Source organism: Myotis lucifugus, unplaced genomic scaffold (genome assembly GCF_000147115.1).
Source record: "Myotis lucifugus unplaced genomic scaffold, Myoluc2.0 scaffold_156, whole genome shotgun sequence".
NCBI lineage: Eukaryota > Metazoa > Chordata > Mammalia > Chiroptera > Vespertilionidae > Myotis > Myotis lucifugus.
The window spans coordinates 2,557,899-2,582,089 of NW_005871204.1; the positions used below are offsets into that span (position 1 = coordinate 2,557,899).

The window sequence follows — 24,191 nt, forward strand, 5'->3', positions numbered from 1 at the left end:
ACATATCCAAAGCTAATTTAGCTATAAAGAACTGAGATGGTCTTGATGCCCTGTAAGGGAACCCCACATAAGTAGAGGGGGGAAAAAACAAAAACAAAAAAAAAGCAGTGACAATTAGATCAAATGCAAATATCTGGGTCTAGATCATCTAAGGCAGTGGTTCTCAACCTTCCTAATGCTGCGACCCTTTAATACAGTTCCTCATGTTGTGGTGACCCCCAAACATAAAATTATTTTCGTTGCTACTTCATAACTATAATTTTGCTACTGTTATGAATTATAATGTAAATATCTGATATGCAGGATGTATTTTCATTGTTACAAATTGAACATAATTAAAGCATAGTGATTAATCACAAAAACAATATGTAATTATATATGTGTTTTTCCGATGGTCTTAGGCGACCCCTGTGAAAGGTTGAGAACCGTTGATCTAAGGAGACTTTAAAAACTTCTCACAAGCTGGTGCTTCCCTCTTTACAGGAGGGAAAATCCCACTGCACAGAAAGTTTAGTGTCCGTCAAACATTACAAAGTAGATGTGCAACTTTTTCTCTTAAATTCATTTCATCAGTGAGCCACTCTCTGTAGTGTAGTGTATGTAGTGCACACACACTCACACACACACACACACACACACACACGAGCAAACACATAGCAATGCTTTGCCTAAATATGAGCTCAGCCACAGACACGGCCCACCCCTCCTGCCAACACACTCCATAGCACACATTCTCATGGCTCTACGTTTAATGGGTCTAAGTTGACATGGCTTAATGGGCCTTTTTGTTTTTCTCCAAAGCATTGAAATACATTTAGACAAAGTAGAGCGAGACCTGCCTCTTTTGACCTCAGAGTTTCCTCAATACCAGAGGCAGTATTTTCAAGTCCAAGAGTGCTGTTTTCTTTGTAGTCATGGCAAAATCAAGCACCACATTATCTCAAGTTTCAGCAAACACTTTATCCTCCTCATTGATGTCTCAAAACCAAAGCCTGATCAAGTCCTTTGGCAAGAAATGTGGGTGTTCGACAAAAAGATGGAAGAAGTTGGACATAAGAATATAAGTTTCTGTTAACCGTATTTCGGAGTATTTTTCCTTGGTGAAGTCCCCAACCAAACTTGAATAAATTAGGCACAGTGTCGATAGAAGTAAAAGAAGTAATCTGTAAAGAATATTCCAGCAAAATAAGGATCCGTTGAACAGTCAGCTAAATCCTGTCAGAACAGGAGAAAAAAGAGAATGATTAAACGTAAGCATTGATTGTAGTTAAATCTTTTTTTCTCACTGAAAAGAAAACTTCAATTAAAGAATAGCTTACCGGTGCAGCCACACGGAAATGGTAGGCGCTATCAAAGAACGGAGCTACCGGGAGGCTCCAGATGTGCTGGTATCCCTAAATAATGAATGAAAGAGATCCATTTCATAACCACATTTTACACTTAATTGGGAAGAGTATAGGCTGAGAAAGCATTTCCTTACCCACTGCAGGAGAGGTATCTGTGACAACAGCTTTTGATAAGGACTGTCAGAACTGCAGCTTCCAAAGGACACATGGAAGAGGCTGAGCAGAGCCCGGGAACCAGGCTCAGCCAGCGAGGGGAGACCCTGGCACGGGGCTTAAGGCATCGCTCTCTTAGTTGGGAGCAGAGGCCACCACAGTCCTACACACACGCCTCCCGGAACAGGGGCGTGATGCTGAGGAGCCAGAAAACATTACCTGTGTCATCTCCTGGGAGGCTTCTCCATGGGTCTGCATCCCTTTGGCTTCCCTTTTCCCCTGGAAACATATATTTCCCAGGGTGAATCTGCACTGGAAGACTATCAGTGGCTCTGTCGTGCTTCAAAAGACAAAGGAAATAAGGGCAAATGGAAAAGCAGTTATCATCTCCTACCAGGCGACACTTTAATAAGAAGAGGGAGCAGTGCTCGCTTCGGCAGCACATAGACTAAAATTGGAACAATACAGAGCAGATTACTCCTAAGAAAAAAAGAATAAGAAGAAGGAGAAGGAGAAGGAGAAACATAATGGGAACATAACGTGGAAATCCATTCAAAGCTCAAAATAAGCATTTTATTACCCAAAGCTCACTGATGCCAGTGTGCTAGCTCACATCTCATTATTACAGAAGGAAACTCAATCTCAGGTGACTACTGCTTTGGACTGAATGTTTGTGTTCTCCCAAATCCAGATACTGAAATCCTAATCTCCAGTGTGATGGTGTTAGGAGGTACAGCCTTTGGTGATGAGGTCAGAGGGGGAGTGAAATTAGTGCCCTTATAAAAAAGACCCCAGAGAGCGCTTGCATTCCTTCTGCCATGTGAAGACACCGCGAGCCCACCATTAATAACCAGGCAGGAGACCCTCACTAGACATCGAATCTGCCGGTGCCTTGATGTTGGACTGCCCAACCTTCAGGACAGAGAAAAACAAATGTTTACTGTTTAGGCCACCCACTGCTATTTTTGTCAAAGCAGCCCAAATGGACTAAGACAACTACTGAAATAGTATTTGACAGTCTCTGAAACCTAATCCCCTGATTTAAAAATTACACCAACATTAGAATTTCTTCTCTCCATAGATTTTAAAATAATTTTGAGCGATATTCCTTCCCTTTTCACTGAAACTAATTTGCAACTATCTGAAGTTTCCAGGATTTCAGAGTCTGCAAAAGCCTGATCTGGGTAGATTTTGTTTGAAGCAGCAAGGCTAACAAACACAGGCAGGGGTGTGGGGGTGAGACCCACTGGAAATGAACGGCCTTTAAACCTGTCATAGTGGAAGAATGGTTCTTCCCTGGAGGCTGGCCCGTTAATCATCACCAAGACGATGAGATTCACCTGTGTTGGGAAACAATCTTCTTGCACAGACAACCTATAATCTCAGTTGAGTATCTGGGTTATTTTAAAATCACCCATATTAGAAAAATGGCCAATTTAGTGGCTCAAGATAGACTGCTGCCACTTCAGGGGATATGCCATTTAAGCTCATTTCCCTCCATGAAGCTAGGCATGAATAAGGAAACGCCATATCGGGTTACTCGGGGAGTGCTGGAGAATAGTAGTGCATTTAACTCATAAGAATAGTACATTTAGCTTTTGCTCTGCCTTGAATTATCGTGGGTTCTGGGCCATGAAATATTAGCTGCTTGAAACAGACCTTTCCAAGGCAAGTGGTTGGGGTGAGCGTCATTAGCTCATTGTAGAAGCAGAGTTGATGAGAGGAGGCATATGAAGCCCGAGTGACCAGAGGAAGAGACAGACTTGGGGGTGGATGATGGAGGAGGAACAACAGAACTGGGGAAGCAGAGGGAGAGAGGGGAGGAGAGAGGAAGGGAAAGAGAGAGTAAAGGAAGGGGAGGAGAGAGGAAATGTGGAGGAAGGAGAAAAGGAGAAACTAAAGTCAAGAGATACAAATTGAAAACCATCTGTCTTCGTGGTAAGAGGTCGCTCATTGCGTACTTTCTGAGTGAAGTGGGTAAAAGGTCTTAAAGTGCCATAATTAATTAAAATTGATAAGAATAGTTTTGTGATTTTGGAGGAAAGGTAGTCATAATAAAAGCTACCATGTATTGAGTGCCTAGGATGTGCCAGGAGGGACAATATTCTTACATATTTCATCTCATTGGGAAGGCAGGAAAGTATGATTTAAAAAATGGGCTGATTTTGAAGCCCAGCTCCAGTTCTTAGGAGCTCTGAGTTTCGTGTTGGGTTTTCTGACCTCTCAAAACCTGTGTTCCCATCTGAAAAATAGAAACTAGAAAAACAATACCAACCTTGGAGGGTTATTGTGAGGATTATATGACCCAATACTAAAGCGTAGAGTGTCTGGTTTATAGCCTGTGCTCGACAAATGGTAGTTATTAATCTCACTATTATTAACAGTGATTCCCACAGCAGCTCTCCTTGTTATGGTATAATGTCAAACTCGTTTTATAGATGAATAAACAGTAGCTCAGAGAGGATAAGTGGCCCCTCCAAGATTACAGAAGTAGTAAGTGACAGAAACAAATCTGAGCCCTGGTCTGCCCGATTCCAAACTCTCACTCCTTTTTTAACTCCTCTGGGGAAAGGAGGTGGTGTCTGCATTAGCACTGCTACCAGGAGCTCACACGAATGTGCAGCCCCCCATCCAGGGCCCTGCTATTGCTCTTGTTTCCACCCCGATGCAGAGGGGCACAGTCAGGGGCCGTCTGCAGCTTGTGAGCCAGCATCAAACCCAAGGTCACTTCCACTTTGCGGGTGTGAGTGTACAGCCTAGAGCAGCCGTGGGCAAACTATGGCCCGCGGGCCGGATCCGGCCCGTTTGAAATGAATAAAACTAAAAAAAAAAAAAAGACCGTACCCTTTTATGTAATGATGTTTACTTTGAATTTATATTAGTTCACACAAACACTCCATCCATGCTTTTGTTCCGGCCCTCCGGTCCAGTTTAAGAACCCATTGTGGCCCTCGAGTCAAAAAGTTTGCCCACCCCTGGCCTAGAGCCTTTCCAGCCTCGTGGAGGGAGGGAGCCTGGAAGATCTTGGCCTTCATTTTGAAAACCCCCTTTCCCAAGCTGGTCCACCTCTCAACCCAACCGTCATTGGTCAACAGGGACTGATACGTTTCTACCTCCTGACTGACTGATCAAATTGTAATAAAACTAGAACTGGTTTTTACAGTTACGCACTTACTTGATTTCCAGAGAGAATTTGACATTGGTGGGTGTGTGCTTGTTAACAGGAATATTGTAATTGTAATTTCCAGACCTAATTATACAAGAAAAATCAAACCACAAATCAAAATATGCAGGAAATGATGCAAAAGGCTTTTTGCTGCTCATTATATACTATGTAAAGTAAAGCATTCTATAATAAATATATAAAACCAAATTTAACATGGTATAGCTTTATGTTTTTCAGAGACATACCTGTCAAGTTGCAAAGTGATTTCTTTCAGGTCTTAACATATAAAATGTACCACAAAATGTGTAGCTTGTGAGAACACACAGACAAAGTGATGGAAAGTCAAATCCCAGGCCAAATGCACAAAGCTAAACACACAGGAAATGACTTCAGTTCCCCTAAGAGATACAGATTTCAGAAAACAAATGAGGCAAAGACCTCAAACTAACAACCTCTCTGGAAGGAGGATTGGACATAATAAACACCAGCTTTTCTACCGTAAATCACTCCCTTTGAGGAAACATTAGCAGGAAATATTATGCACTTTCAGAACTTGAACCAACGAAAATTATTATAGTCCTAATTACCACTTAGTAATGGAGATAATTGCAAGACAGAAATGCTTATACAGTGTCCTCCCCCCTCCCCTGTGAGAGAGAAAGTGGGGGTAAAGAGGGAGTTCCTTTGATTTCATATTGAAATGAAAACTCCAGCAAAAAGGCATATCAGATCTAAGCTCTCATGACCTGGCCATCTTTTAAATTATATATAGAAACAATTAAAAATCAGATAAATGGGAAAAATAGCCAGTGGTTTTAGATTCTCTATACTGATTACTAAAATAAGTTGTTAAAAATGAGAATGCGCCGAAACCAGTTTGGCTCAGTGGATAGAGCGTCGGCTTGCGGACTCAAGGGTCCCGGGTTCGATTCCAGTCAAGGGCATGTACCTGGGTTGCGGGCACATCCCCAGTGGGGGATGTGCAGGAGGCAGCTGATCGATGGTTCTCTCTCATCGATGTTTCTGACTCTCTATCTCTCTCCCTTCCTCTCTGTAAAAAATCAATAAAATATATTAAAAAAAATGAGAATGCAAAAATGAAGGAAATTGATCTGCATTGGATCAGGAGAGCTTTGTTCCACTGGAGGAAGCTTAGATGAATGGAATTCATTCCCTACCCCATGACTCCCAAGATGTGCATACTTCTCGGCAACCCTACTCAGTGGATGAGAAAGGGATATGTAGGGAGAATAAAAATCTTGTCAAAGTTCTAGAATTTAAACCTGAATCATCTTACTCTTCTTCATTATGTCACCTTACCACATTCATTAATGTCTGTCTTTGGCTTTTTCAAGTTTACTGAACCTCAGGTTCCTTAACAACAAAATGCAAATAAGTAACACCAAACTTCAAGGATTTCCTGAGAAGTCAATGAGATGAAACATGTAGAGGTCATAAACAAGGCATAAAGCACCATGAAGTTTATTTTTAAAACTCAGGACCATCAACTTGCAGCCTAAGTTATATCAGGTTGAAAAGGAATAAGGCTGAGAATTCAAAAGGATTTGTGACTCTAGTTTAAAAATATAGAGCCTTGCCTTCAAGCTGGCAGGCACCTGGTAAATAGTCATCAAAGAAAAAAAAAAGAACTCCCATTCTTTTTTTTCCCCAATAGGTTGTGCTTTTTTTTTGCCCCAATAGGTTTTTATTGATTTCTAAGAGGAAGGACAAGAGAAATAGAAACATCAATGATGAGAGAGAATCATTGATTGGCTGCATGTGCCCTGACTGGGAATCAAACCGTGACCTTCTGGTTCATAGGTCAACATTCAACCACTGAGCCATTGTGACGGGGCAAAACTCTCATTCTTAATGCTATAACTTGTGTATGGTGCTTGCTGAAGCCACTTGCTCTCCATGCTTCTGGACCCAGCATTAGCGCCACACAGATATACAGCATGCACTAGAGGTGGATGCTGCTGATACCTTTTCAGTACCTGGATTTTTCCCCCTCCTCGCTGAAAAAGCTAAGATAAGCTATATTTTTTTCCAGCAATTAAAATAATGATATCCCTTGTTACTTAAATATACAAATTTCAGCTCACTCATAAATTGAAGCCATTGGTAACAATGTCTTTCTTGTCTATAAAATTAACTAGCCCCTCTGCATCTCTGGTTGGTTCCCAAAGAGAGTCAGCCACAGGGCTTCCACTAAGCTTTTTGCTTTGGTCATACCCATTAAAACCAGGACGCTGGGATCATTGGAGCCGTGGTTTATTGACATTTGCTAATACCAACCGTTTTATGATTCCCTGTTCCACTGTGTAACAAATGTGTTTTCACTTAAGGAGCAAGGTAAGCTCACATTGATTTTACCATGGGGCTTTAGCTTTTATTCCAAACACCAGGAGACTGGAGTAAATTCCAGAAACAACTTGGGTTAATGGGGAGGCTTACCCACCCGCACTGGAGGCTTCTACTGCAATACCGGCGATCTATTGTTTGCTGGATTTCCATAATCTGAATAGAACTGATGGTTGTATCAATCCCTGGGTTGAGAAGAAATAGAGAAAAGAAGGTAAACTCTTCTGCAGAGGAAAGGAGTTCTGTGCTTCAGCCCCGTGTCCACATTTCAGAATGCAAAGCAAGAGTTCCCGGGATCAATGGATTTCGCTTGTATTCAGATAGAAGGAGGAGGAGGAGAAGGAAAGGGAGAAGGCGTTTTTGTTGTTGTTATAGTACATTTTAAGAAAACTAACAAACCTCAGCTTCCAATAGACAGCCTCATCCTATCCAAAAGCATTTCCGGACCCTGGAAGCCCTAATAAATTGAAATTTATTGAAAATGCTTTTAAAAAAATGAGAAAACAGAAAACAAACTAAAAGAGAGTGATAAAAAATAGAAGATGGCAGGAAGTCCAAATAAATTATTAAAATCCATGGAGATCAACCACACCTGCCTAGTAATGAGCCACCATTTCTAATGCTCCCTTAATGGTTAGGCTGGCTGCCATTATACAAGTGTAATGCGATGGGTGTTTATGGCAGGGTGCAGCCTTTGTCCTGTTCCTCACTCTAGTAACTACAGCTTGTAGTCCCTCTGCCTGGCCCCGCAAGTCACTTAAATTTAAACTTACAGTCACTTCCCCAGTCGGGGCTGGTTAGCACTTCCCCTGCCAGGAATGATGCCCTTCTGTCTTCTGAAAAGGAAAAGAGTCTGTCAGTCTTTTTCTTTTTAAAAATGTTTAAAATTGATTTTTAGAAAGAGAAGAAGGTGGAGAGAGGGAAACATCAGTTTGATTGGCTGCCCCCTACCAAGGACTGAGTCCACAACCCAGGCATGTGCCCTGACCAGGAATCAAACTGGCAACCTTTTGGTGCACAGGACAATAGCCAACCAACTGAGCCACACCAATCAGGGCAAGATGAGAAAAAATCCAGTGTGTGATACAGCTTGTCTCTGTCAATTGAATGTTTCCCCACCCTTTCTCTCTCCCATCTTTCAACCCATCACATCCCTATCACATTTCTTACAGTAGATTCTCACTGTTCTTCAAGAAGTTATCTGCTTTGAGCTAAACTGTGTACCTAATATTCTCATGTGTGAAATCCTAAGCCCGCTAGTACCTCAGGATGTGACTGTATTTGTAGGTAGGGCCTTTAACGATGTAATTAAGTTAAAATGAGGCTGTGGGTGAGACCTAATCCAAATTGAGATTAGGCCAAAGAGTGTGCATAGAGGAAAGACTTTGTAAGGGCGTGAGAGGAAGTGGCCCTCTGTGAGCCAAGAGAGGGGCCGCCAGGAGAAACCAGGCCTGTTAACACCTTGATCTTGAACTGTTAGCCTCTACAACTCTGAGAAACTATACTTCTGCTGTTTAAGTCGCTTGGTCATGACAGTCCTAGCAGACTAAGACACCACCCCAGATTAGATCATTGAAGCTCATAGCTCCCTCCTTTCTAATGTCATAGCATTTGTTACTGAGTCTTCTATGTGGTGATCAATCAGTGGTATATCTGTCACTATACCAAAGGGCATGTTATCGCTATTATTAAATTTTCATGTATTTTTGTCCTTTCTCCACAACTCCACAGTAGGGAACCTCTGTTAACATTCTTTTTTGTTGTTAACCCTCATCCAAAGACATTTTTCCATTGATTTTTAGAGAGAGTGGAAGGGATGGGGAGAGATAGAGAAATATTGACGTTGACACATTGAATTAGTTGTTTCTCGCCCACACCTGACCAGGGTCGGGGATGGAGCCTGCAACTGAGGTACGTGCCCTTGACTGGAATCAAACCTGGGACCCTTCAGTCCACGGGCCAATGCTCTAACCACTTAGCAGACTGGCTAGCGCTACATTATTTGAGTCCTCTGTATCTCCTGCATAACGTGATCCACACAGGAATAAATTGAGCTGAAGGTAAGGACTGAGTTGTGGCCAACTGAGGAGTGGAATCAGATCCTGGTGCGGAGCCAGAAGTTGCCTGTGAAAAGGAAGCTGAAGAAGTGGTTAGGATCCATCAGAGCCAAAAAGGCCTTTCAAGTGCAATTTTGAAAAGGTAACCATTCAGATGGTTGTTGTTAAGACTATGAGGGAAAATACAATTTTTAAAGTGAATAGTGAAAACAATCATTTAATGGGTTGTTAAATACATAAACCTAACAAAAGAATTCAAAAAATTTTGCAGCATGCATTTTTTAAAATTTGAAGATTGTTTCCAAGTCTCTGGCTCACAGAGGGTCGCTTTTATTGCATTCCTTCATTTGTATTAAACAACATAATTTCATATTTTTCAAAAAAATTTTGGACAAAACACAAAGACATTGACCTCATTTAACAAGAGATACAAGTTCATAAATTATATGCTGCTTTCATGGGCAGAAAAAAGAGGGATGATGTAAAACAAGTTTCTGTGTAGAATTTCAGGATAAAAAGCAAAAGTGACTGTGGGCAATTCTTGGGGGCAGTCACGCCTAAGTCCCTCTGTCGTGATTAGTGCTTCCCACACGAGGCACACGGGCTGCTTTACTTGTCGTTCACCTAACTGTGAGCTTCTGGAAGACTGCATCTTGCTCGCTGTTGTATCCCACCTAAGGCAAGACCAGGCTCAACTGCAGGAGCTCAGTAAATATTTGTGGAAGGATGAAGGAAGAGAGGTGGGGAGTGGAGGCAGGGGAGAGATGAAAGAAGGTCAAATACTCTCTAGAAAAATGTGTCCTCTTACACACTCAACAGGGAGAACCCAGGGGATGGTGTAGAGCAGCGGTTCTCAACCTGTGGGTCGCGACCCCTTTGGGGGTCGAACAACCCTTTCACAGGGGTCGCCTAAGACCATTGGAAAACACATATATAATTACATATTGTTTTTTGTGATTAATCACTATGCTTTAATTATGTTCAATTTGTAACAATGAAATTGGGGGTCACCACAACATGAGGAACTGTATTAAAGGGTCACGGCATTAGGAAGGTTGAGAACCACTGGTGTAGAGGGATAGAGGGATGCTGGAAGTGGATGTGGGATGCTGATCCCCTTCATTTTATTAGCAATAGGAGTGAGACAGAACTTAAAGGCAAGGCAAGTACCCTTAGCATCCGCCCCAACATGATGCTTTCCATGAAGAAGAAATGATCTTGATATATGAGGACTTTCTAGAAAACTGAATATCTATTTCCCTTCAGATATAAATATATGTGCTATCTAAAAAGGGCTCCAGACTGCTTGGATTCCAGCTATTCCAATAATAATTTTCAAGCACATGTCTCCTGCTATAAGTTTTACTTGTGATGGCTTCCACAGAAGGCTGTGAATTTACAAGGCAAATGAGGCATAAAGAGGAGGGAAACCAGAATTCTCCTTCCCTCTGTTCTCTTCCCCTACCTTTTGTTCCACTTTCCTGCTGAATTTGCAGGAAAGGGGCTCATTATAAATTCTATCAATAGAGCGACAGAGTTGCCGCACTTCCACAGGAGGAGTTTTCAGGTTCCTGAGGACTAGAACCCAATGATAGGATTTACTATCTGATAACAGTATTCTTTTTTCACAGTAATAAAAAGGTGAAGGTGAGGAGAGATCATCCTGCAGATTTAGAATTACAAAAATGGCTTTTGAAAAGCAGGATTGGAAATAACAAATTTTAAATCTCCTGAAAACACCTCCAATTTGTCACTTCTCTGAGGCAAAATTATTCAATTCTGAAAGGGTAGTTATTGAAAAACCATAAATTTTCCTGTTGTCATACAGGAGTGGCTCTCATTTTACAAATGCCTTCCAGCAATATTCACTTTAAACTTAATATACATTCCCAGTGGTTGTCATTGTAACGTTGAAGATATATTTCATAGTTGGTGGATAAGATCTCTCAATAAGCTAAATTAGAAACTTCTGGAGAGGAGAGGTTTACCAAAGCGTATCCTGTTGTGGTAGAATGTGCGTATTGCACTACATGTACAACTGGGCTGATGGCTGAGCTCCAATACAGCATCTTGGATAGCTCTTCCTTTCCTGATTGAACCAGACTCAGGCCAAGGAAAAGTCAATGAGCCCAACCAATCAATGACTGAGTCCTTTAACACAGAGAACCATTTTCTTTGGGCAATTTGCTCTTCTTAGAGTTCTGGTCTCCAAAACAAATAAGTATGAATTCCAGATGCCTTTTTGCCTTGTGAGATATAAAAAAATGTACTTACCAAATCTCTATAAATCTGTAGAATTCCATAGATTCTTCCCTCTCCCCCCAGTCCCCTGCCACAGGCTCTTTGCTTTATTAACATCCAACGTTGCTGTCTACTTAAATTGTTATTGGTTCCATAGAATAAAATCTGGTCCATTATATTTGTGGTAGGCGGTTTGACAAACATGAGCAGAGCAAGGGCCACAGGCCAGGTACCGAAGGTCACCAGGTTGGAAAGACCCGGGTGAAACAGAGGCCTCACCACAGGGCGACCTTTCCTTCCTTAGCGTATCTCTGGCCATGCTGTTTGGACCCTCCACTGACCTTTCCTCCCTGGCACGTTGCTAGTCATGCAGGTTAGATCCCCTCCTTAGAAGGGGAACCAACCAGGGGGCTGGAGAATAGCCCTTAGGCATTAAGCCCCCAGGACAAGGAGGCTTTAAATCCACCTAGGCCTCCATTGTGCTTCAGCTCCAGGCCCAGAAAAACAGCGGAGGCTGACATTAGGACCAGCTTCATTGACCAATGACCCCCCCCACCCCCCCCACCCCCGTCCCGCCCCGACCAATCAGTGGAGACCATAGCCTGAAAGGATACACCTGGAAAGCTGATGAATAATATTCTATTGAGATTCTTCCCTGGGACTTCCCCTGAAATCCCCTCCCTAACAGCCCTTAGGACTATGGACCCAGTGTGCTCTTTCTCCCTTTCCCCTTCCCCTCCCCCTCTTCTGTCCCCCAGGGGTGTTTTCCTTGCCTCTTTCCTTCTCCTAAGCTCCAAGGGCCCTTCTTTTTTTCTGTAACTTGTTTCCTGAACCCATTTCTTTGATGGCTCACTTTTTCTACCTCTGTGACTTTCTCAATAAACTTTCTCTTATGGTTTAAGTCTTGGCTCTGAATTCTTTCCTAGCCAGAACCCAAGTACTGAGGTTGCTGAGTCAAGGTCCCGTCTGACTCCACCAGTGTAACCCCTGTTGCTGTTCTTGCCACTGCTAACAATATGCAGTTGGTTCCTCAGAGTAAAAGTTCAAAACACCCACTTCCCACTTCTGAGTAGTCTTACCCAAATCTTTTATTAAATGGGGGGAAACGAGATAACCTTTCAGAAAGACGTGGACACAATCAACTTAGGCTCAAACGAAGAACCATGGCTCGGGTTCAGCACAGCATCAAAATGCTGATTTTTGTTCACTTCTTTACTAGTAGTTTTACTTTTCAGGGAGGAAGCTGGTGAATGTGTTCTAGCAGCTTGGTAAACTGCTAGATATTAATCTTCATCCCGCTGAACATTTTCCCAAGGTTTTTTTTAACCTTTGAATTTCTTTCTTAAATTTATTTCTTAATTTTTAAGTGGTCTTCAATGCTTCAGAAACATCTGGTTGAAATTAATATTTGCCTCTCCTTTTCCTCTTTTGGATTTAGACACCCCAGTGTTATATGGTTGCCTGAACAGAGAGAAAGCATGGATCAGCAGCAGAAGGGAGGTGCCCTTTCTCAGACCCCAGAAATATCCCACACCACACACATCTCAATGGCTATAGGCAAACTGGGGTGCGGGGGAGGGTTGCTGAAAGGGCTTTCTAGAACCATACAGTGAACACTTTCTGCATCTTCTAGAGTTGATCTCAGCTATGTGCACACACTGTGCTCAAATAAATAGAGGCAGAACGGGAAGGAACCCAAGACAGGGGACCCAGATTCCCATTCAAGCAAGGCCCTCCTGCGCCTCTGTTTCGTCAGCTGTAGTCAGAGGTTGGTGTAAGTCAGAGGTTCTCCTGGCCTGGGGACTTTTGGAAATTCGGGTGATTTTATATCAGGTGATATCTGTGCACTTGAAAAGTAACATCTCTGCCATAGATTGGTACTATTTTTCAAATGTCACTGTTAGATTAACAAAAAAATAAATTTGATTAACAACTTTTCCTGTGTAGCAGGGACCCTGGTAAAACAGAACTCAACTTTCATTTTTAGCTAGAGAAGCTGATAGTTGTGCCTAAGAGGGCATGGACAGGCTCCTTAGAGTAGCTCTTCTTTAGGAGTCTCTTCAGTGTCTCCCATAGTGAAGGAAATGTAAGATGAGCAGACATTCTCTGTCCCAGAGAAGAGAGTAAAAACCTTCAGAAGAGCTGGATGCTACAGCAGTGAATTTGCTCACAAAGGTCAAGAAACCTTGAAAATGGAAGTTGAATCAGTCCATGACCTCTTCCTGTCCAAATCCATTATGAGTACTTCTCTCACAGGTGAGATGGTCTCTTCTGAGGACTGCTCCCAGAAAAGGGACACCAAGTGTCCCCAAGGTGGACTCCAAGGTAAGGAAAGGATTCAGCAGCCACAACATGTGCTTTCACAATGGATGAAGGCTTCTTCGGGGGCGGGGAGGTGACAGCAATAGATCTTTGCATACTTAAAACTATTGGGAATATGACTGAAACAAATCCCTTTCTTCAAATTGAACCTTTATCCTCAACCTATAGTAATGCGTGTTTCCAACTTCAATCAGAAGCTGCTTTCATGAGAAAAATAGTGCAAGCATTGCTTCCTATAGGTGTGGGGGAAATTCTCTGTGCATAAACTTCCTCAATGGGGGTAATAACGATACCTATCTTTTAGGCTTGTGAGGATTAAACAATTTACTTACGTTGACAACTTATGACAATGCCTTATATATAGTAATACTTCACTATGTAATACTTCACAAGATGATGATGATCTGTAATACTTCACAAGATGATGATGATCTGTAAATGTTATTTACTCAAGACTAAGATATGAAATAATATCAAAAGGGGGAAAAAAGTACATTGCCACCCCAAAACTTCAACCACTAACCATATTCTATGTATCAGTTAGTAGGGCTGCTCAAAAATATTTGGGTTCATCTTCTTCCAAATGTAAGTTAGGTATATACTTTCCCCAACTGTTTTGAAGTTAGACATGACCAATATCTCCTTTTGTTACCACAGCATCCTAATAAACTACATTAATACATATTTATTGCTATTATTAGCATCATTATAATTTTAGACACTTAATATGTATGTATAAAAGATTTCTAAAAACAACAATAAATTAGCATTGATTTGGATGTATTGTATTTGATCTTACAGAGATAAGTACACTTTTAGTCCTTGCTCAAGTTTCCATATTTTTTAACATAAAATTCTGTTACTTAAAAAGCATCTGTGTGTGTGTGTGTGTGTGTGTGTGTGTGTGTGTGTATGTGTCTAAGAGGAAAAAGATGCTCTGAAAGTGGAATGACAATCTTGTGTTTTTTCACTAACTTAAGGATTGCATTGAACTCAGAGTTTCTAAAGCCTTTTACATTTGCCCTACTTGGTTTGGGCAGAGAGCCCAGACACTACATCATTTTTAAAATTTTAAGTGAGCCAAAAAGTTTTAAGTGACCCATCCACATGTAATTGCTTCAGTTGTGCAACTATTACTATCTTTGTTGTCAACAGACAAATGAGACCCTTTCCCTTGGATCAACCAAAATTTCATTCCTGGGCAGGGAGTTCAATACATTCACCCACTGCTTAGCAACAGGGATATGTTCTGAGAGATGAGTCTTTAGGTGACTTCGTTATGTGAACATCACAGCGTGCACTTGCACAAACCAGATGGTACAGCCTCCTACACCCCTAGGCTATCTGGCAGAGCCTACTGCTCCGAGGCCACAAGCCTGTACAGTGTGTGACTGTACAAAAGAACATGAGATTAGATCCAGCACAAGAGAAAATGATGCAATCAAGTGATGTATGAGGCTGCTGCCTGTGTAATATGGCATACTGTTTTACAGAAAACATTTTTTCTAAGTAGGAAGAGTACACTCTAAAAGAATGGTAAAAAGTGTAGCATAGTAAGTACATAAACCAGGAGCATAGTCATTTAACATCAAGCATTACATGCTGTACATAATTGTATGCGCTATACTTTTATATGGTGAGCAGGCAGTAGGTTTGTTTACACCAGCATCACCACAAACACGTGAGCAATGAGTTGCCCTATAACATTATCACATCACTAGGCAATAGGAATTTTTCAGCTCCATTATAATCTTATGGGACCACCACTGCATATGTGGTCACTCGTTGACTAGAACACTGTTAGGCAGTGCATGACTTTATTATAAGTGACTGCAAGTTCATTTCTTTGTGTTTTTAAAGATCTCACCACCCCAAATAGAAGAGTAGAACAATTATCTGAAACTATGAAGAGATTATTCATGTAAATATTGACAAGGAGATGGGTGTGGGGGGAAGCCCTGAGGTTCAAAGCTCTAGATCAGTGGTTCTCAACCTTCTGGCCCTTTAAATACAGTTCCTTATGTTGTGACCCAAACATAAAATTATTTTCGTTGCTACTTCATAACTGTAATGTTGCTACTGATATGAATCATAATGTAAATATCTGATATGCGGATGGTCTCAGGTGACCCCTGTGAAAGGGTCATTCGACCGCCAAAGGGGTCTCGACCCACAGGTTGAGAACCGCTGCTCTAGATCTTTCTCTTTGAACATCCTTTACCTGCCCATGACCTCTGATGAGGTTCTATTTCCTTGGACGGTCTTCGCACAGGACTGGAGAGGACGCTTCTTGTTCCCCAGATGGGGCAGCAGTAAATCTCCTGACACGGCAGGATCTCACAGAAAGTGATTTCTGGTATTTGGAACGAGGATTGTGTCGTTGCCAGAGACGTATTAGGTGCTGCACGGCATTGGGCAGAGGGGAGAGGAGCGACAAGGTTAACCTGACAGGCTAGTTCTTCTGTTGACAATTCCCAGGAAGCACAGGTTGGGTTTGAGGGTGAGGAATGTGAAGATCTTACCTGAGGAGGAAGAGGCTGCGGGTGGCAGGGCCGGCTCCTGGGAGCTTGTGATATTGCTGGGAAAGGATAATGAAACGGTTCATGAAAGGGGCCTTCAAAGACCCTTCTCCCCAAAGGAAAACAAGACTGGAACTCTCACCTCGCAGGGAGATTTGGGGCATGTTGGTCTTGATCTTTTAAGCTAAGTATGTAAAGGGAGACTATCGTCAAGGCACTGTTTAAAAAACAATAAAGAAAGCATTATGTGGCAGATTTGATTCCAGATATATCTCACCCAACCAGCTGGCCAGAGATGTTCTCTCACAGGCCACGCAGATGGGAGGGGTGGGGGAGGGCGGCCCTGGTTGACAGCGCGCCATGGAAGCCGGCGGTTCTGCTTCTGTGCCCTGGTGAGAAAAGCCCAGGTCGTCCTGGAGCTCAGAGGCGCCTAGGATAGTCCACGCTGACGGGTTTTTCCACAGGGCAGACCCCTGGCCCTGGCAAGCTGTCTCAGAAGCATCTGTCACTGGTGGAAGATTACAAGAGGAAGCGTGTAAAGGGCTGGAGGCAGCCCTCTGCTCCTTGCAGGAAAAAGCCAGAGCAAAGTTCACATCCACCGGTGGAGGGTGTCCACACTGTAGTGTGTGGTGGTGGTGCGTGGGTGTGTCGGGGGATGGGGTGGGGGCTTGAAGGAGGCACAGGTTTAGTCAGTTGTGGATGCCAAACCGTTTGGCCAGTGCTGACACCTTCCAGCTGCCTGTCTTTTCAGAGCACAAAACACCAAATTGGACAGAGGAAGGAAAGACATGCAATAAAGCACCCATTTCCACACTCCATGGCTTCAAAATAATGAGTGTGTCTTTTCCCCTGGTGATCAGAACTGATACAGCCAAATGGAAGCTTTCCTTAAAGGTTCTGAGCTTAGGGGAGCTATCATTCCCAACAATGCTCATGCATCCAAACACTGAGCATTCTCCTCTTTGGGGGCGTCTAGAACTCTCTTATGAAAGTCTGCTTGGTGACCTCACAATCTCACTGGGCTGGTCCGACACAGGGTGACCAAACTGGATCTCCTGCCAGTTCAACTTCACACCTGATTCTGCAGACTCAACTCATTTTGTTCCCCATCAAAGGTGGTGGATTTCCATCATTAAATATATACAAAGTATGTGCCACATGTCTGCATGCCACTCATGAAGAACGAACTCCCAGCGCGGTCTCAGCAGCAGCTGGTTATAGCCCAGCGGGCACGGCCCCGCCTGGGAAAGTGGTGCTGAGCCCACTGATGCCTCAGGCATTGGTTGTGTCCCTCTGGCGACTGCCTGCTGTGGTCCCGGCTCCCTTACTTTGTTCTCCCACAGCCCTCCTTTCCTATCTGCCTGTGACTAATCCTAACTATTCTTTCTGATTTCTCTGACATCTGCTTCAATGCACGAGCCAGAGGACTTCCAGAATCTTAGAGTAACATGGCCATCTGCTCCTTTCTTTGGGGGCAAACTCTGGTTTTGACCCTTCTCATTTAGTCCACGGGTCAGAAATAGGATAACAAGCCTAATTCCACCCATTTGCCATCTTGGCGGTCAGCAATATTGGACTTCATAAGCTCTAATGGGCACGTTTCAAAAGCAGCCTCTTTATGTCAGAGTTAGAGCTCCTGCAGCCTTTCCTTGGGTTTTCACGGGAATATGGGAATCTAGAGAATGCTGAGTGTGTCTATAGTGGTGCTCACACTCTCCTGAGCTGGGAATCTCAGCAGAAGACAAGAGCACTTAGGAGAGTGAGAAAAGGGAAATGGCTTCTAATGGAAATTCTCTGTCAAATATAATGGGGATGCTCCCACGGTGGGCAGGAGCAAGGGAGAAATTAAAATGGAAAGGGGAGACAAGCAGACGGAGACCCCACTGTCTTCTATAGCAGGAAGCTGCTTTAGACGAAAGGAGTGGACGTACCCTGGCTCCATCCCCTACTTTTCCTCTGAGAATGACTGTTTCCCCTGAAATGAGCCCAGCAGCCGGTCTTTTCCCACGCTAACAAAGCATTTTTCAAGGGACAGATAAGTGCCCCTTTCACCATGTGAATAGTTAGACTAAGAACAAGAAGCCCTGGAGGACAGAGGCAAGATGACCAGGGCTCAGAGTCCGAGGGGCATCACAGCAGCAGTGGGAACCTGAAGACCAGAGGCCAGGAGACTCCTGCATCCCGGTAGGGCGACTCCACGTCCCTGCAGAGGAGGGATGGCAGACAACAGGGACCCAGAGCTTGCATAGCAAAGACTTTGGTCCTAACTGTATTTGTTTGCTTTAACTACTAGTAACTTTGGCTACAACTTCATCATATTGTACATCTTCAGATAATCTCACGCCCACTTTGGTGTGAAGTCTCCACTGAAGAATCTAGAAGAATCTTAATAAGGATGACTGTCCAGGGGAGAGTGGGTTGTACCTGATTATTTACTCACTGTCTTCTCCCACACAGGCCAAAGAATTTGAGAAAATTCTTTGCAAAATTAAAAAATACACACACACACACACACACACACACACACACACACATGTGAAAGGCACAGTAACCTGTTACAAAACATCAGTTGACTGAAAAAAATCATCCTTCATCGTACATTAAAGTGCAGAAATCCTGTGTTGCTTTTCTTCCAGGTATGAGTTTATAAAGGGCTCCCTCACCTCTAAGCTGAATCAAAGGTCAAAGCCCAGTTTAAAGGGCTCCTTGTCTTCAAAGTAAGTAAAAGGTCAGGCCTCCATGCACATGTGAGAAAAGGAAGATGGGAAGAACAGGAGCTCCCATAGCATAACATCGACGTTTTTCTTACCAAAATGTCATCACAGCAATGAGCGTTATGACCAAGGTCTGGAAAACCCAGTTAGGACACCACTGTTTTTTTCCTGAAAAATAAACCTATAAAAAGATTCAGTAATGAGCAATGATAAAGCGGTAACACAAACTGCGGAAAGGACGCCTGAAGACTCACTCCCAGTGGGGACTCTTCGCTGCTCCCTGGGGATGGTAAGTGTGCTCCCTTCATCCTACATCTCCCTCCGCCTCAGCCTCCCTGAAAACAAAGCTCTCTCAAAACCACTTCAATTCCCTCCTTTCCCTTGATACTCCAGGCTCCAGTGAACTCTCTTTTCCCTGATATCCTGCAGATGATCATCTGTGACATTCATTTAGTGCTTATTCTTGAAGTTTGATGAGAGAAGAGGGCCTACAACACAAGACACTGTCAGAAGCCAAATGTCTACTTCTCTTAATAGGATACTTTTCAAAATCAAAAGGCTTTTAAGACATGATAGAATAAGTCCCAGTGGAAGAATGTTAGGCATCATGACAAACCATGGAAAAGATTTTTGTGTCTTCTCAAACCTTACACATCTGTATCTAATTTCGCCACCTATTTTTTAAGGACAATCTGGGCCTGTGTCTTATTTATCCATTCAACAAATATTCATAAAGTACTAATATGTACAACACGACAGGGGACATGAAAATGAATAAATTACAGTCTCTAGGAAGTGAATGAGACAAACCTTTAGGACTGACACATATTGGTATGGAACTTGCATATGGGGAATGGACCAACAGCTGCAGGCTAGACAGCTGTGCAACTGCTGGAAAATCTGGCCAAACAGATAGGAGAGGTTTGCTGTCCCCTTAAATAAGGTGCTTCTTAAATATGAGTTTTCCTGCTAATGCAATAGGGAGTATTATGTTTTCTTCCTCTTGGGGAGTACAGGGTAGAATTATGCTTTTGACCAGAAGGAAATTAAATGATGGTGGTAGTTAAGAAATTGCTTAAAATGGGTTTTTGTTTGAATTCCTTGAGTACTAATAATGGTGAACACATCTACAGCCATTATTAAGTGTCATAAACTCGTCTGAATGCTTTGCACATCCTATTTTTAATCTTCATAATAATCCTCAACCATCTTCTGAGACAGGAACTGTTACCCCCATTTTAAAGGTGAGGATAATGAGGCCCAGGAAGGCTGGGTTCCTCACCCAAGATCATACAGCTGGTAAGTCACAAAGCCAGGATATGAACCAAAAACGTTTGGCTTTACAATCTGTGCTCTTAACCACAAAGCTATGCGGCCTCCCTTTCTCTGTACATAAAAGGAGGAAATACCCTACAACTTAGATATTAATTGTTATGATTTAAAAGGTCCGCATGGCTTACCAAATGAACACCTTAACCTGGTGATCCAGAAACTGAGCCTAACTTATATTTTCAGCCTTATCTTCTACTCTCCTCCCTAACCATCTCCCACTTAATCCTTCAATGAGGCCAGTGCCAGCTCCCAGACCTTTGCTCATAACATTCCATCTGAAACCTCCCTACAGCTCCTGTTAGTCTGGCCAACACTCACTCTTCCTTGAAGACCCGGCTCCCATAATAGTCCTGCCGCACTCTGAGCTCCTGCAATATTTATCAGATTCAGAAACAACTGTTCTTTGCCTTTACTTCTGGTCTTCCCTGGCTACCTTAAAATTCTTTAGTTGAAGAGGTCACATCTCACCTTTATCTATCTTCCTAGAACATTGACTTCAAGAGGTCTCCAAGTCGAATGGGTGCTCTTCAATGCCTATATCATTTCCTGACTCTGTGTTCACATCCCAACCCCCAACCCACCCACACATCCCAAGACACTTAACGTTTTTAATTTAGACTATGAGACTTCAAGGAATATTTTCAGACTGAGCTCTCCATTCATGCATTCGTTTGCCAATATTATGTGCCAGACCCTGGGGCATAGAATGAAGAAGACAGACATGGGCCTGCTTTCATGGACCATACTAGTATATCCTTGTGAATTTTCTGAGGTAACTGCAAAATAAAGAGATTCTTTGGGTGCAAGATGCAAGCTATTGGGGTTGCACATGACCAAATTGCACCTATTAGAGTCGCTATGGATGTAGATACCATCCTGCCCACCCCATTGCAAACTAGTTAGTACACAGGGCACCTTCCCTACACAATATTTTTAATGTTTTGTGTTGATTAAGTACCTGCTATATGCTAGACATTGTGCTAAAGGCTTTAGCTCATTTAATCCTATCAACAATTTTTGTAAGGTGTCATACTATTATTATCTCTATTTTCTAATGCAATTAAGTAACTTGCCCAAGAAGACTTTTTCACATATGTATTTATCCATGTATTTACATTTATCGGTACATCAAGAAGCTTATCAGCAACATAATATTGTAATAGTTTTTAGTTAGAATATTAAACTTTTTTTAGTCCTTTTAGAATAGTTCAACGTAGCATAACATGAGGAGTAGAGAGAAAACTAGTGCAATGGCCCTAACATCAGGTCACCCCTTACCAGGATGAGGTTATGAATCTCTTCCTCAGGGAAGGACCAGCTTTGGAACACTGGTGGGTCAGAGGGAGCAAGCTGAGTCTCACAGCTATCTATGCACTGCCGCTAGAAAGGGAGTATTGCAGCTTCTTCCTCCCTGACACTCCTTGTAACAGAGAGGGTGTCCTTTAAATTAATAAATGATTAACCTTCACTTTTTACTGTAAATGCTATCCTACTAGATGAAAGTTCTCTGTCCATTAATAAAGCCATCACATTTTAACCTTTGCAAGCAAGTGAATACCTATTCTCTATTTGCATATATAGTACGAAATATCAAAGGGAGAAGAGGGATTTGAGGATTAGCTGACATCCTTTGGGATCTTCTGAAGTCAAAGGTAAGGCCCTGTGTGGAGTGAAGGCAGCCACACTGAGATCTTACAGCCCAGGACCACAGGCATGTGGAGGCCAGCAATTTCACCTGATGGGGACACTAGAAGTTAAAACTGGTGGAATACTATTTCTGAACTGAACATGTTCTGTATTCATTTCTCCAAACCTCTCTGAAAAAAACAGATTATATCTATTAAACGGTTAGTATTTAAATACCTAAATGCAGTAGGGATGCAAACTAGGGACTTCATTAACAAAGAAATGAAGAAAAAAATCTTGGTAAATTTCTGAAAAGACTTTTTTTCATAGAAAATGTTATTTCTGTTAATTATACATGTAAGTTTATTTACCTTGTTGGTTTTTTTGGGAATGGTCCTTCTTGGAGGAGTACTAACAATTCTGCTAAATTTGCTTTAAAAAGAAAGAGAGAATTAATTACTATTCAAATGCCTCTCCAGCAGTTACATGACAAAGACCCAGGCTGTCGCTAACACAGCAGTATGACTTTTTTTATTGTAATACAGTGGTAATTTAAAGAAGGAAAAGTCAAGGCAATTGAGAGTTCCTTTTGTGGAAAAGAACCTTAGTAAGCATAAATGAATGCATTAAACGTTGCATTATATTTCTCTCTCTTTTTTTTTTCAAAATTATACCCCAGGAATTGTGCATTTACCTCCTTAAATAATAAAAATAATAAAAGTTGTTTTCCTGAGGACCAAACATGGTTTTCTAAATTTAGAAATAGCTACCTCGCCTAGTTAAAGGAGAAGCGACCCTTTTACTAAAGTGTAACACTTCTTGTAACATCTGCTCTTACACAGATGGGTGATGTTTTGTCTAATCATTAAAGCTGCAACAGAAAAAAAAATAAGAAAATGATCATTTAAGGCAATTGTGTTCCAAAACATTCTAAGAGAAGAATAGGGACTTAGTGGTCAGAAACGAATGGTTGCTGCCTGACCTAGTTATGGAAAGACTCACTGCTTTCTCCAAATTCCTCTGGCAATCCTGGGCTTACCTGGTGGAGCTCGCGTCACTGGCTGAGGATTTCCAACTACTGAGCCGCTTCAGCCTGGCCAGCTTCCGGTTCCATATTTCTAATTCCTCTATTCTTTCTTCAAGGTTGTTGGTTAGTTTGCAGAGCTGCTTCACTGCACCTACATTTTCCATAAAGATCTGGTCCTAAAAATAATATGAAGTGCATAAATTTATAAATTCGAGACCATCAGAGAACTGTCCATAGCTCTTTCGAAGACATTCGAAGACACTGCTGGAAATGGTTATGCACAGCCTTGAATTCATTCAAGATAAATCTGTAGAGGTTTACCTCTTAAAGCGCTTTTGTTAAACTGCTGGCTGCATAGTAAAAGTGCTTATGTTCAATTTGCAATAAAATGGAAATATGTCCTTGTAACCCAAGAGAGAGAATGGAGCTGGAGGACACTGTCAAGTTTGGACTCTGAAGAATTATTTCCAATGGTCATGTGCTATATTTAAGAGTCATAAAAAGAATGTTGATGTGTGTGTGTGTCACTAAATAATCCTAAGAAATGACTCCAGTTCTTCTGGGTAAAATGTGCATCGAATTGCTCGGGTGAAGGAGGAAGAATGAAGACCTGGGCTCTCCTCTGAGTTCTGCCACTTACTGGTTGTGAGACCCAGATAAAACACAACCTCTCTGAGCTTCGGTTTCTTCGTCTGCAAAGGAGAGGAAAACTCTTGAGGTGTTCATTTCTTCCCTAACCTCCCAGGAGCTATCTTGTATATTTCAGCCTAACTCCCAAACAGACTTTAAAACAACAGCAATACTTAACTCTTTGTGTTCACAGAAAGTCACTGACAGGTCAGAAAGAGCAAGAAAGGGGAAATCAACCAAAGCCAGAGTAAGAAAGCCTTCCCCTCCCCCACCCAATAAACTTCAGTTGTCATGGGAACACGAGTGTCTATCTCTCAGCCATAACAACAACCCTGGAAAGCTCTCATAAACTCACACCCTGATCCTGTACCTCTCCTCCTTACCCCACAGCACTCTTTGGGGGCTCATAGTAGCTAGTCCTCTATTGTAATGAGCTAGAGGCCAAACGAAAAAGACTTGTTTTGTGGTTGGGGGAATCAAACTGAAAGGTGTGTGCCTTTTGAGATCCCCATCATGCAAACCTATTTTAAGGGGTTTCAAAGCTGTAAAGCAACCACTCAGAAAGGGATTCAGAAAACCGAACATAATGAATTTTAAGGCTTAATTTCATGCAGTTTAAAGACATGCACACTGCTACAGAACAGACTGGTAAAGGGTAAGTGGATAGTCAGGTTTAAGAAAACTCTACTATTGA

The 24,191-nt window shown here is 42.3% G+C and overlaps 1 protein-coding gene across 1 annotated transcript in view; it reads right to left on the bottom strand.

The window, feature by feature from the left end:
• Nucleotides 1-940: 940 nt before the first annotated feature.
• The window catches only part of MYRFL (myelin regulatory factor-like), a 106,584-nt gene continuing 83,333 nt past the window's right edge, over nt 941-24,191 (bottom strand). The window contains exons 14-25 of the mRNA XM_006095488.3: nt 22,880-23,043; nt 22,212-22,272; nt 18,978-19,063; nt 16,311-16,385; nt 16,172-16,227; nt 15,871-16,050; nt 7,803-7,865; nt 7,127-7,214; nt 4,675-4,749; nt 1,719-1,839; nt 1,320-1,394; nt 941-1,215 (exon numbers count right to left, since the gene is read on the bottom strand). Of these exons, the coding sequence (XP_006095550.1) occupies nt 1,129-1,215; nt 1,320-1,394; nt 1,719-1,839; nt 4,675-4,749; nt 7,127-7,214; nt 7,803-7,865; nt 15,871-16,050; nt 16,172-16,227; nt 16,311-16,385; nt 18,978-19,063; nt 22,212-22,272; nt 22,880-23,043 (1,131 nt within the window). The 3' untranslated portion in view covers nt 941-1,128. The remainder of the gene's footprint in view (nt 1,216-1,319; nt 1,395-1,718; nt 1,840-4,674; nt 4,750-7,126; nt 7,215-7,802; nt 7,866-15,870; nt 16,051-16,171; nt 16,228-16,310; nt 16,386-18,977; nt 19,064-22,211; nt 22,273-22,879; nt 23,044-24,191) is intronic.